At 33.9% G+C, this 13,915-nt stretch overlaps 1 protein-coding gene across 1 annotated transcript in view; it reads left to right on the forward strand.

The window, feature by feature from the left end:
- ATF7IP2 (activating transcription factor 7 interacting protein 2) overlaps positions 1-13,915 on the forward strand; it is a gene marked incomplete at both ends in the record, with an annotated part of 42,684 nt that overhangs the window by 10,102 nt on the left and 18,667 nt on the right. The window contains 2 exons of the mRNA XM_079719162.1: positions 992-1,152; positions 13,266-13,336. Coding sequence (XP_079575288.1) covers positions 992-1,152; positions 13,266-13,336 — 232 coding nt within the window. The remainder of the gene's footprint in view (positions 1-991; positions 1,153-13,265; positions 13,337-13,915) is intronic.

The following is a 13,915-nucleotide window of genomic DNA, read 5'->3' on the forward strand; positions in this document are numbered from 1 at the left end:
TGTTGTAACAGATACCTAAAAATGTGGAAGTGGATTTGGAATGGTAGAGGCTGGAAGAATATTAAGGAGCATGATTTTTCAAAAGCCTGGATTGCCTTGAACAGACTCTTAGTATTATAGAAATATAGATGATAAAGTCTGCAAGTGAGGGCTCAGGAGGAAATGAGGAACATCGTAGAGAAACCCTGTATAGTCTAAGAGAATACCTAAATCTTCATAAACTGTTGGTAGAAATACGGATATTTAAAAGCACTGTTGGTGAGGACTCAAAAGAGGAACATGTTATTGGAAATTGGGGAGGGGATGGGGTTCTTGTTACATAGTAGCAGGAAGCTTAGCTGAAATGTGACCTACAGTGATATGGAAAGCAGAATTTGTAAGTGATAAACTTGCATGTTTATTAGGCTGATGAGATTTTTGACCAAAGTGTTGAAGGCTTGGCTTGGTTTCTTGCTTCTTACAGTAAAATGTGAGAGAGAAGAGATAAATTGAAGGAGAAACTATTTAGCAAAAAGGAACCAGGATTTGATTTGGGAAATTCTTAGCCTATCCAAAATTCATCAACTAGAAGAGCAAGTTGGAAAATTGATTTATTTCTGGTCTTCACTCTTACTAGAAGTATAACAAAAGTAAAAGTTTCCTTGTTGAAGTCTAATGTTTATTCCTAAAATTTAGTATAATAGGAATAAAATGTTGTCTAAGTACTTAGGTATTTGTTTCTCCTTCTTTCCGTTCAAGCTAGGAAGTTGATTTGTGCTGTCATTATTTTTATTTCTTTTGAAGTATTTTTTAAAATTCATTTTGGCAGAGTAACTGCAATCATGGTCATCAGCCATTGATATACATATAATTTAATATATGTTTTACCGTGTGTATGCAAGAATATTTTGAGAACACTTTCCAAGTGGAATTTTAACCTATCATCAATTTTGTTGGAAGAGCACAATTGGTAACCCTCCCCTCAACTGCTTTTTCCTTACCCAACTAACAGGTTGCAAATTCAGAGACTATGAATTTGGATAAGAATCCAGAGTCAGTTAATAGTCCACAGGAAAGAAAAACTTCTGTGAACTCTGAACCTTCTAACCCTTCAGAAAAAGCAAGTGAAAAGATTAATTTGTCACGGGAACATAATGAGGCTGTTTCTGAAAGGTAGGCATTTCTATAAAAATGCATAAACTTACTTATCTAAATATGTTTGTAAACACATATACTCAATTAAGCATAAAATAGCTTAAAGTGTCATATTTATATGAATGCTATTTTTGTCCATTATGAAGAAATTGTTTCTCAGAAGCTTTTATTGTTGTTTTAACTGTACTAAATAAAATTTTGAATTGGTTAGGTGATCAGGTTTTTCATTGTGTTGCTTTCCATCTTTGGTATGGCAACTGGAGTGATCAACTGGATCACTCCAGTAGTTTCCACTTCTACACATGGAAGAATCAAGGCCCTATGAAACAGTGGTTTTAAAGAATTACACAGAGGAGTAAGACTAGGAGAAAAGTGTCTAAAATTAGTTCCCTGCATGTTGAAAGTAGTATCATGATAACTTCAAACTATAGTGAATAGGTTAACTTATTTGTCTGATTGATCACAAAGCAGCTGAGACACCTAATCTCCAGTCTAGTCTAATAGAAGGTTTGGGGCTGATAGGGAAGAAGTAGTTTAGTTTAACAAAGACGCTTGATTGGTGATCCTGGCCTGGAATTGATGTTCAAGGATAGGGGGATGGGGACATTTTAATGAATTCTCTTGACTGGTGATTCTCAACAGTTTTGGAGCTTTATAATATTATTTATTTATTCTTAACATTTCACTCCTTAAAATGTCCTATGGTTTTGCTTTTATATGTTAAATTATACATCAGCTTTTAAAAAGAGGAAAATTTATAACCAAAAATAAGTGAATTAAATGATGGCCATTGTTTGAAGAACACCACTCTTTTCCCCAAATAACTATGCATACTCAAGGATGCTATAAAACGAAAGAGAAGCATTACAGATCTACACCATTTACAGGAGATTCTTGGTATTTGGGAATTCACATGCAGTTCTGGCTCTTCAGAAGAAACCCTAATATTCCATGATATTGAGGCCAGCATTTTAGTTTTGAGCCAGGAAGCTGCTGTGAAGAAGGCATTTATTTAGTTGACAAAGGAAAGAGTCACATTTCAGTGAGTGTTTGTTGTTACCACTTATTGATGCCTGTGCTGAAACTCATAAAGTGACAAAAAAGAAAAGTGCTGTTGATGGAAGTGAAAAAGTGAAGACGCCATTAAAATAACATTTTATAGACTGATATGTTAACTTTATCAGTGGCTTATACCCATGATATGAACAATTCACCTCGTGCTCTATAATGAAGGAAGAATGTGCAATTTATGAAACTGTTTCAGGCAGCACTGTCAGCCCATGGTGAGTGTGAGAATAGGTGTAACAGTTGTGTAACTTGACCCTGATGAGTAGGTTCAGCGGTGAATTTTATAAAACATTTAAGAAAGAAACAATACCAGTTTTAAACTATCCCAAAGAATAAAAAAGAGGGAATATTCTTCATTTTATGAGACTAGATGCTAAAATTTGGTATAACTCTGATACTTTGATAATAAAATCCATTTAAAAATTTTACAGAAATGGAAATTACAGTTTACTTTTACCCACAAAATAGATGCAGATATCCTAAACAGAAACTAGTAAACCAAATTCAACAGTCTATAATTATAAAGTTGAGTTTGTTCCAGGAATGCTGCAACATTGGTTTAACAATAGCAAGTCAACTTACATAATGTGCCAGGAGAAGAGTCATCATCAGCTCAAAATAGATGTAGGATTTTATAAAATACATGTTTATGATTAAAAAGAAATTCTTGGCAAACTTGGGATAGGAGGTACCTTCCTTAATTTGATAAAGAGTATCTATAAAAACCCTAAAACAAATCTTATAGTGAAATATTGGAAATATTCCCTTTGAGATAAAAATAGAAGGATGCCTGCTGTTACCACTTTAAGGTTATACTGGATATCTAAGCTAATGCAAAAATGCAGAAAAACAAAAGAAAAATATAAAAGATTCAAAAGAAGAAACAATAAATATTATTACTATTCCTAGATGATTGGGGGTATATATGTAGGAAATCCAAAGGAATTTACAGATAAATTATTAGGATTAATAAGAGTTTAGCAAGATTGCTAAACTCAAACATATAAGAAATCAATTGTATTCCTATAAGATATAAAAAATAAGGAAATGAAAAATTTTTAAACATATAATAGTATTAAATGTATCAAGTACCTAGAAATACAATTAATGAGGCATGTAATAACTCTGAAGAAAATTATAAAACTTTGAGATATTGAAGAAGAATTCATTGGAGAAACATACTATGTTTATGGTTTGGACAATACAGTATTAAAAATGCTTTTACTTTTGTTCAAATTAATTTATAGAGGACAGTTTCAGTCAGTTTCCCAGTGTGTAATTTTATGGAACTTGACAAGCTGATTTCATTCGAAAATGTATACATAAATGCAATGGGTTAAGAGGCCAAGATTCCCTTTAAGTAGAGAAACAGAATGGAAGGAATTTGCCATCAGATGTCAGGACATTATGAAACTGCAGTAATTAGGATAATGTGATATTGGCAAGTGCTAGACAATAGAGCTGTGTAACAGAGAGTCCGGAAACCTATACCTATATGTATATGTGATTTGTGTTGGAGATTGTATGGAAGATCATTTGGGAAATGATTGACTTTAGTAAATTCATATTGCTATTCATATTGTGAGAAATATAAAAGAAATTGGATCCCTGAGTCCAATCCCTGTACATCAGTCTCAAGTGAATTAAGGAACTAAATATCTAAAGGAAAATTTTGAAGCTTTTAGAAGGTAACATAAAATGTCTTCATGAACTTCAGATAAGGAAAGATATCTTCAGACACAAATACCCTTGCCATAAAAGAAAAAAAATGATCAATTTTACCACATTAAAATTAGAAACTTCTTTTCTCAAAAGGCACTATATAGTGAGAAGACAGGCCATCGAGTGGGAGAAGATACTTGCAGCACATATAACCTATAGAGGACTAGTACCTAGAATATATATAAAGAGCTTCAACAAATCAATGAGTAAAAGCCAGATAATGCAAAAGAAAAATGGGCAAAAGACTTGTACATCTACTTCACAAAAGAGGAATTCCAAATGGCCAATAAACATATGAAAAGGTGCTCATCTTCACTAGTAATCAGGGAAATGCAAATTAAAACCACAATGAGATACCATTTCATATCAGGTAAGGAAAAGTAAAACATTTTAAAATCTGACAATACCAGGTATTGGTGAGGTTTTGAAATAAAGGGAATTGGTTTTAATATTTTGTTGGGTGAGTAAATTGGTATAGTACTTTAGAAAAAATTTGGCGTTATCTAGAAATATTGAAGATCTGAATATCCTTTGACCTAGCAGTCAATATCATTACTTTGTACAGTCATTCATTTAGAGTTGCCCAAATACAGTTGACTCTTGAACAACAAGGTTTTGAACTACTCGAGTCTACTCGTATACATGGATTTTTTTCAATAAATATAGTACCTATAAACAAATAATTTCTTTTTCACGTTTTCTTTTCATTTTTGATGTCTAATGTTTGTAATACATATAACATCTATGGTATTTGTATCATTAGGACAATATTGATGTAGGTACTGACAGACGATTCATCTTGTAAACAGACAACATAAACTTACAGTATCAATAAATAGAGGACACTACTGTAACTGTATTTTCCTTATGATTTTCTTAATATTTTTTTCTACCTTTATTGTAAGAACACAGTATATAATATGTATAACATACAAAGTATGTGTTAATCGACTGTTTATGTTACCAGTAAGCCTTCTGGTCAACAGTAGGCTATTACTAGTTTTGGGGTGAGTCAAAAGTTACACTTGGATTTTCTAATGCCTTCATTGTGCAAGGGTCAAGTGTATTTACCCTTTCTGTTGCTCTTTATTTCTTCCTGTATTTCCATCTGGGATAATTTTTCATCTGCCTGAAGAATTCCATTTATTATTTATTTTTAAAATTCTGCGCAGGATAAACTTTGTTCTTATTTGTCTGGAAATAACTTCATTTTGTCTTTATTTTTGAAGGATATTTCAACATAGGTATTGAATTATAGGTTGGCAGTTATTTTTAGCACTTTCAAGATGTCATTACATTGTTTTCTGACTTTTATAATTTCTGTGGAAAAGTTAGATATCCATCTTCTTGTTCCTTCTTTGAGGATGGTGTCTATTTGTCTAGCTGCTTTCAAGATAGTCTATATATTTTTGGTTTTCATCAGTATATTCTATGATGCTGGTGGGGGGGGGATTAATTTATCCTAATTGGGGCTCATAGTTTTTCTTGAATCTGTGACTTCATGTCTTTCATTATCTTTGGAAAATTCTTGGCTATTATCTTTTTAGATATTCTGCACCATTCTATCTCTTCTCCCCTTCTGGTATTCCAATTATACTCTTCTGTGTACACTCCATCTATTTTGTTCTCCATGCTTTTGTCTGGATATTTTCTACAATTTTCTAGTTTATTCTCTCTTTAGCTGTATCCAAGTAGCTGTTAAACTCATGTATTTAGTTCTTAGTTTCAGCTTTTTAAATTTTCCACTCTCCTCTTTTCATTGGATCCATTTTCTCTCCATTATTATAACTCTAGAGAAAGCCAGGAGGCTTTATAATTGTTTCTTCTGATACCCCAAGTGTTGAAGGAATTAGTGCCACTACTAACTTTCTGTGTCTATAGTCATGGTTCGATTTAGAAGTTTAAGCATTTTGTTTTTAGAATGTGAAGAAAATGGGAAAGGCAGTAACAGCTGAGCTGAAGAAGCTCATAGAAGAGAAGGCCTGTGGACCAGAACACATATTTGATGAAGAAGGAACTTGCTTAAATAGAAAGAAAATGCTTTCATATGCAATCTTTTCCAAAGAGGAAAAGTAAGCATCAAGGTCTAAGGCACCCAAGAACAGACCACTTCACCAGTGTTGATAGAATGAAACATTAATATTGTCTGAAAAATAAGTCTTGCATTGAATTTCATGTGAAAAAATGTTTACAGAGATACAAAGGAGAAAAAAGTAGTTACCAGCCACAGTATTATAAGAAATTTTCTACTGTTTTTCATGTGCTCCTTCCTACTCATTATTAACACTTATTTAATCTTACGTTTATGACATATCCCTCTTTAACAGATCAGGAAACCAAGTTTCATGCCCCCCAAACACTGAGCTAGTAAATGGCAGAGCCAGGATTTAGACCTAGACAGTTTTGTCTCCAGATCCCATGTATTGAACTATGTACTACATTATAATGTTACCTGGAGAATTTTAATTACTGATTTTAGACACAGAAGCTTTTCTCCAAGGTAGAATACAAGTAGAAGAATAGATGCATCTAGAAGACCACGAAAATCATCAGTGTGTTCAGTTTTCCTCCCAGATATAGTTCATTAAAAAAAGAGCCATCATTGGAAGCAGTCAGTGGAACAGTTTCATGAAAGTTACGTATCATTAAATGCTCATGGAATTCCAATCTTTAGTGTGTAGATGTATAAATGAATTTCTCAGGATAAGCATTAGCAGCTTTACATACATACATAGACAAATAATTTTTAAAATAAAGTTAATTGACCTATAGTACCTACTGAAAACTGCACAAACAGTAAATGTATAGTTTGGTGAATTTTGACAAAGTAAACACATTTTGTAATTATCACCCAGATCAAAAACAACACCAATGGCATCTGTTCTGCCTCATGCCAGTCACAAGTCCCACCCCTACCACACTGACTTCAGTAAACATAATCCTAACCTCTAACACCACAAGTTGTTTTTGTTTACTTTTCACCTTTATATAAATGGAATCATACTCAATGAACTCTTTGGTGTCTTGCCTCTTTTGCCCAACTTTATGTGTTGAGAGATTCATCCATGCTGTTGCTTAGTAACAATAATTTGATCATTCTCATTGCTATATAATGTCCATCATATGAATATACCACAACTTATTCCATTCACAACTGTTGATGGACATCTGATTTATTTGAAGATTGGGGAAATTATGATTAGTGCTGCTATGAACATTCCTTTACATGTTTGTTGGTGAATGTACATAGATAAATTTCTGTTGGACCTTTGACTGGAAGTGGAATTGGTAGGTCATAGGGTATGTGTATTTTCAGGTTTAATAGATACTACTAAATACTTTACCAAAGAAGTTGTATCAACTTACACTCCCAATGAGAGTATATGAGGTTTTTGTTATTCTATATCCTTGCCAACACTTGGTATTATCTGCCTTTTTCACTTTAGCCACACTGGCATGTTTATACCATCACATACAGGCATGCCTTGTTTCTTTGTGCTTTGCTTTATTTTGCTTCACAGATATTGTGGTTTTTTACAAATTGAAGGTTTATGGCAACCCTGCGTCAATTCTGTTGGCACCATTTTTCCAATAGCATTTGCTCACTTTGTGTCACAGTTTGGCAATTCTCACAATATTTTTTTTTCCTCACAATATTTCAAACTTTTCCATTATGATTTGTCATGGTGATCTGTGATCAGTGATCTTTGATGTCACTATTGTACTTTTTTGGGGTTGCCACAAACCACACCCATATAAGACAGCAACTTAATAAATGTGTGCATTCTGACTGCTCCACTGACCTCATCTGTCTCCCTTTCCTCAGGCCTCCCTACTCCCTGAGACATAACAATATTGAAATTAGGCCAGTTAATAACCTTACAATGGTCTCTAAATGTTTAAGTGAAAGAAGACCTACATGTCTCTCACTTCAAGTCAAAAGCTAGAAATTAAGCTTAGTGAGGAGGGCATGTTGAAAGCTGAGATAGGCCAAAAGCTAGGCCTGTTGCACCAAATAGTTAGCCAAGTTGTGAATGCAAAGGAAAAGTTCTTGAAGGAAATTAAAAGTGCTACTCCAGAACACGTGAATGATAAGAAAGTGAAATAGCCTTATTATTGATATAGAGAGAGTTTAAGGTCAAACCAGCCACAGCATTCCCTTAAGCCAAAGCTTAGTCCAGAGCAAGGCTCTAACTCTTCAATTCTGTGAAGGCTTAGAGTGATGAGGAGGAAGCTGCAGAAAAAAAAAGTTTGCAAAGGTTGGTTCATGAAGTTTAAGGTAAGAAGCCATCTCCATAACATAAAAGTGCAATGTAACACAGCAAATGCTGATGTAGAAGCTGCAGCAGGCTATTCAGAAGATCTACCAAAGATAATTAATGAAAGTGGTTACATTAAACAAAAGATTTTCAGTGTAGAAGAAACAACCTTACATAGCAAGAAGATACCATCTAGGACTTTCATAGCTGCATAGAAGTCAATGCCTGGCTTCAAACTTCAAAGAACAGGCTGACTCTCTTTTTGAGGGCTAGTGCAGCTGGTGACTTCTAGGTTGAAGCCAGTACTCATTTACCATTCCAAAAATCTTAGGGCCCTTAAGAATTATGCTAAATCTGCTTTGCCTGTGCTATATAAGTAGAACAACAATGCCTGGCTGACAGCACATCCAGGCTTGAATTACTGAATATTTTACTCAACTGAATGTTTGAGACCTACTGCTCAGAAAAAAGATTCGTCTCAAAATTTACTGCTCAAAGGGGACTTCCCTGGTGGCGCAGTGGTTAAGAATCTGCCTGCCAGTGCAGGGGACACGGGTTCAATCCCTGGTCTGGGAAGATCCCACATGCCACGGAGCAACTAAGCTCGTGTCCCGCAACTACTAAAACCCGCATGCCTAGAGCCCAGAGCCTGAGCTCCGCAACAGAAGACGCCACCGAAATGAGAAGACCACACACCACAACGAAGAGTAGACCCCGCTCACCACAACTAGACAAAGCCCACGCACAGCAACAAAGACCCAATGCAGCCAAAAATAAATAAATTTATTAAAAAAAATATTTACTGCTCATTGACAATGCACCTGGCCACCCAAGAGCTCTGATGGAGATATACAATGAGATTATTGTTGTTTTCATGCCTGCTAACACAACATCCTTTCTGTAGCCCATGGGTCGAGTAATTTCAACTTTCAAGCTTATTATTTTAAGTACTTTGTAAAGCTGTTGCTGCCATAGATAGTGATTCCTTCGATGGATCTGAGCAAAGTAATTTGAAAACCTTCTGGAAAGGATTCACCATTCTAGGTACATTAAGAACATTCATGATTCATGGCAAGAGGTCAAAAGATTAACAGAAGTGTGGAAGAGGTTTACTCTAACCTTCATGGATGACTTTGAGAGGTTCAAGACTTCAGTGGAGGAAGTAACTGCAGATGTGGTAGAAATAGCAAGAGAACTAGAACTAGAAGTGGAGCCTGAAGGTGACTGAATTGCTGTAATCTCATGATAAACTTTAATGGATGAGCAAAGAAAGTGGTTTCTTCAGATGGAATCTATTCTTGATGAAGATCCTGTGAAGACTGTTGAAGTGACAACAGAGGATTTAGAACATTACATAAACTTAGTTGATAAAGCAGTGGTTGGGTTTAAGAAGATTGACTCAAACTTTGAAAGAAGTTTTACTGTGGGTAAAATGCTATCAAACAGCATTGCATGCTGCAGAAAACCAATCACTTGTGAAAGGATGAGTTAATTCATGCAGCAAATTTCATTGTCTTATTTTAAGAAATTGCCAGAGCCACCCCAGCAACCACCACCCTGATCAGTCAGCAGCCATCAGCATCAACACAAGACCATCCATCAACAAAAAGATTACAACTTACTGAAGGCTCAGATGATGGTTAGCATTTTTTAGCAATGAAATATTTTAAAATTAAGGTATGTATTGTTTTTTTTAGACATAATGCTATTGCACACTTAATAGACTGTAGTATACAGCACAGTATAGTATAGTAAACATAACTTTTATATGCACTGGGAAATCAAAAAATTCAAGTGATTCATTTTATTGAGATATTTGCTTAATATTGTTGTGGTTTGGAATCAAACCCGCAATATCTCTGAGGTATGCCTATATTCGTTTTAATTTGTTTCCTTCTAATAATGAAATTAAGCACTTTTTTATATTTGTTAGTCATTTGGATATCTTCTTTCATAAAGTTTCTCTAAGACTTTTGCATGTTTTTCTTTTGAGTTGCCTGTCTTAAGTTTTTTTATCAGATATATTGACAACAAGTATCTTTTCCCATTCCAAGTCTTTCCACTTTCATAATAGTGCCTTTATATGTATTGACTCTTCTTAATTTCACTGTAGTCTTCTTTTTCATAGATTATGCTTTTCTGATGAACGTTCCATCTGGTTTTGACTATTTTCTCCATCCTCAGTATTCTTAAAACTATTCATCATAGTTTTTTTTAATGTCCTTGTTTTATAACTCCAGTACCTCAATCATCTGTACATATGTTTTTATTGTTTTTCTCTGTTTCTAGTCATTTGATTCTGTCTGTTAGTGTGCTTGATAGTTTCTGAAGAATTGGTGAGGCTCTGAATAATATCTTTCTATAGACGAGATTTATTCTGTTCTCTGGCAGGTAGAGTAGGGCCTGGTCACCTAATCTGCTCAGGTAATGGTATAAATTCAGGCCTGTTTTTATTTTGGTAAGTCTCCTTCTATATCTACTTTACTCTGGCTTTTAAGATGTAGCCCTTAATGGATTCCAGCTGAAAGCTTGGCGTGTTCACCAGGGCCTCTCCGCCTTGGTGGCTTCTAAATCTTTACCTTTACCTCCTCAGCCCAAAATTCCAATGAGATTGCCAAAATTTCACTCTGATTTTTAAAGTCTTTCTGTTTAATGTCTTAGACTCCTTAATAACATTATATTTGATATACTGTAGCAGCAAATAAAGATATTAAAAACATTAGAAATATAGCAATATTAAATGAAGAATTTTGAGATTGATAAGAGATTTTGACTATAGTGTAATGAAAAGAATTGCTTATAGTTGTAGTTAAGCAACAAAATAAATACAGCTATTAGTCTTGCATGCTGGTATGGCAGCTGACACAATACAATCTAACAAAATTGTTTTGAATGAAGTTAAAGACAACTAAGCACTACTAGATCCATCTTATGGAAAAAAACGAAGAAACGTTTTGGCCAACCCAGTATATTCAGGCAATGGAATACTGTTTAGTGCTAAAAAAAGAAATGAGCTATCAAGCTATGAAAAGACATGGAGGAAACTTAAATGCATATTATTAAGAGAAAGAAGCCAATCTGAGAAGGCTGTATACTGTATGATTTCAACTATATGACATTCTAGAAAAGGCAAAACTGTGGAAATAGTAAAAAGATCAAATGTTGCCAGAGGTTGGTGGGGAGGGATGAATAGGCAGAGCACTGGGGATGTTTAGGGCAGTGAAACTCTCTTACATTATACTGTAATGGTGGATACATGTCATTGTATATTTGTCAAACTCCACAGAATGTCCTAACACTAAGAGTGAATGTTACTGTAAACTATGAACTTTGGGGGTAATGATGTTGTTAACGTAGTTTCATCAGTTGTAACAACAGTACCCACTGGTAAAGGATTTTGTGGGAGGTTGTGTGTGGGAGGGATAGGGGGTATATGGGAAAACACTGTAGTCAATTTTGCTGTAAACCTACAGCTGCTGTAAAAAAAAAAAAAACAGTTATTTAATAATTTTTAAAAGTACAAAATATTGCTGTGAAAACTTAATGGAAATATAAATATATGGTGAGATATGCCATAAATATATGGTGAGATATGCCATGTTTACAAATCAGAAAATTCATTGTTAATGTCACTTCACCCAAATTGTTTTGTATATTTAATGCACCCTTAAACAAAATCATGGCATCCTTTTCTGTAGAAAGTAACAAACTGATCATAAACTTGTATGAAATGCAAAAGACCTAGAAGGTGAAAACAGTGTTATAAGAGAACAACGTTGGAAGACATACACTACCTGAGTTCAAGACTTACTATAAAGCTATAGTAATTAAGAGAACGGTGTTGGCATAAGGATAGAAATACAAATCAATGGACAAATTAGAGAGTATATATAGAGTCCATTGGCTTTCAGCAAAGATGCCAAGGTAATTTAATGGGGAAGAGAGAGTTGTTTCAACAGCTGTTGCTGGAATAACCAGAGGGGAAAAGTGAACCTCAACTCTTACACCATACACAAAAATAACTTGAAATGGATCACAGACAAAATACAGACTAAAAATTAAAAACATCTATAAGAAAATGGTACAACCCTGTGTATAGAAAATTCATGCAGCTAATTAAATGGGCTTACTGAAATTTGTGTCAAGGTTTTCTTAACAAAAATTCTGATTTTAAATGTCACATTCAAAAAAGTGGAGTCGGGGTCAAATGGGAGCAAAAGACAGTCTCATGACTCAGAATATTCTGTAACCATAATCAGCATCATTTATCATTATTGCCTCAGTTTAGTAAATGCATAGTAAATATTGCTACTATAGTGATATAATGTAGAGTAGTGGCAGAATTAATTTTTTAATATCTTTATTTTTTATAGTTCTATATCAGTAACAAAGTTTTAATCAGTTTCTTTTATACATTGTTTCATTTTCAAGAAGGCAAGTATATGTGCTAGAGTGGCTTTTGTATATTTTGTACATTTATATATGTTGAATACTTATAGTTCATACATTTGGATTTATTGTAAATGGATTTCTATTAAGTTTTTAAAAATTTATTTATTTTTGGCTGCATTGGGTCTTTTGTTGCTGTGCACGGGCTTTCTCTAGTTGTGGCGAGTGGGGGCTACTCTTCGTTGCAGTACACGGGCTTCTCATTGCAGTAGTTTCTCTTGTTGTGGAGCACGGGCTCTAGGTGCACAGGCTTCAGTAGTTGTGGCACATGGGCTTAGTTGCTCCATGGCATGTGGAATCTTCCCAGACCAGGGCTCGAACCTGTGTCCCCTGCATTGGCAGGTGGATTCTTAACCACTGTGCCACCAGGGAAGCCCTCTAATAAGTGTTAAGGGTCTATGTTTATTGTATATCATGAACTTTCGGTCATATAAATAATTGACTATACACAGGGTTTCTTGGGTACTTGGTTTTATCATTTTCATTTCACATCCTCCCCATTGTTAGATTAAAACATATCAGTTATGAAATGTTAAATTAGAAGAATTAAAACCATTGATTGCACGTCTCAGCATAATCACGTTTATTTTATTTATTTATTTATTTATTTATTTATTTATTTATTTATTTCAGTAATGATGATATCATGTTGATTTCTGTGGAAAGTCCTAATTTGACAACTTCAATTACATCAGATCCAACAGGTATCTTAAAATATGACCTATCAAATCAGAAAGCCTCAAATCAGTATTTGTTTAAAATAGAGAATTGAATATTATCTTTTAATAAAATAAAAGTTTTAATTCTACTCTATATTTATATCTGTGATTAATATTACCTGTGATTAATATTTATATCTGTGATTAATATTACCTGAATAAATCAGTGATTGCTTAATAAAATTGAGGTTTCTTATTAACCTTGTGTTTATCAATTTATGGCCTTTTGTTTCTTTACCGTGTTTAATGGCTTTGTAAATTATAAAACTACTTACCTTTCATATCCGTTATTTGTACTTGTTTACTCTGGTCTTGTTGCTGATAGTGATGGTTTATTTTTTGTTTGTCTTTTGTTTTATCGAGTTATAGTCTACTAGTTTGGCTAATCTTTAGTATCTTTGATTTTTTTAAACTTATTAAATAATACTTCTGTTACTCTTTAGAGTTTCTCATTACACTTAATGTAAAAATCTTTAACCTTAGATTTCCAATAAATTTCCTTTCCCTTAAAATAGCTATCTTTTTTGGCTCATAATTTCTCCTTCAAAATTCCCCATTTCCTTT

This window comes from Hyperoodon ampullatus (genome assembly GCF_949752795.1).
Source record: "Hyperoodon ampullatus genome assembly, chromosome: 14".
In the NCBI taxonomy this organism is placed as follows: Eukaryota; Metazoa; Chordata; class Mammalia; order Artiodactyla; family Ziphiidae; genus Hyperoodon; species Hyperoodon ampullatus.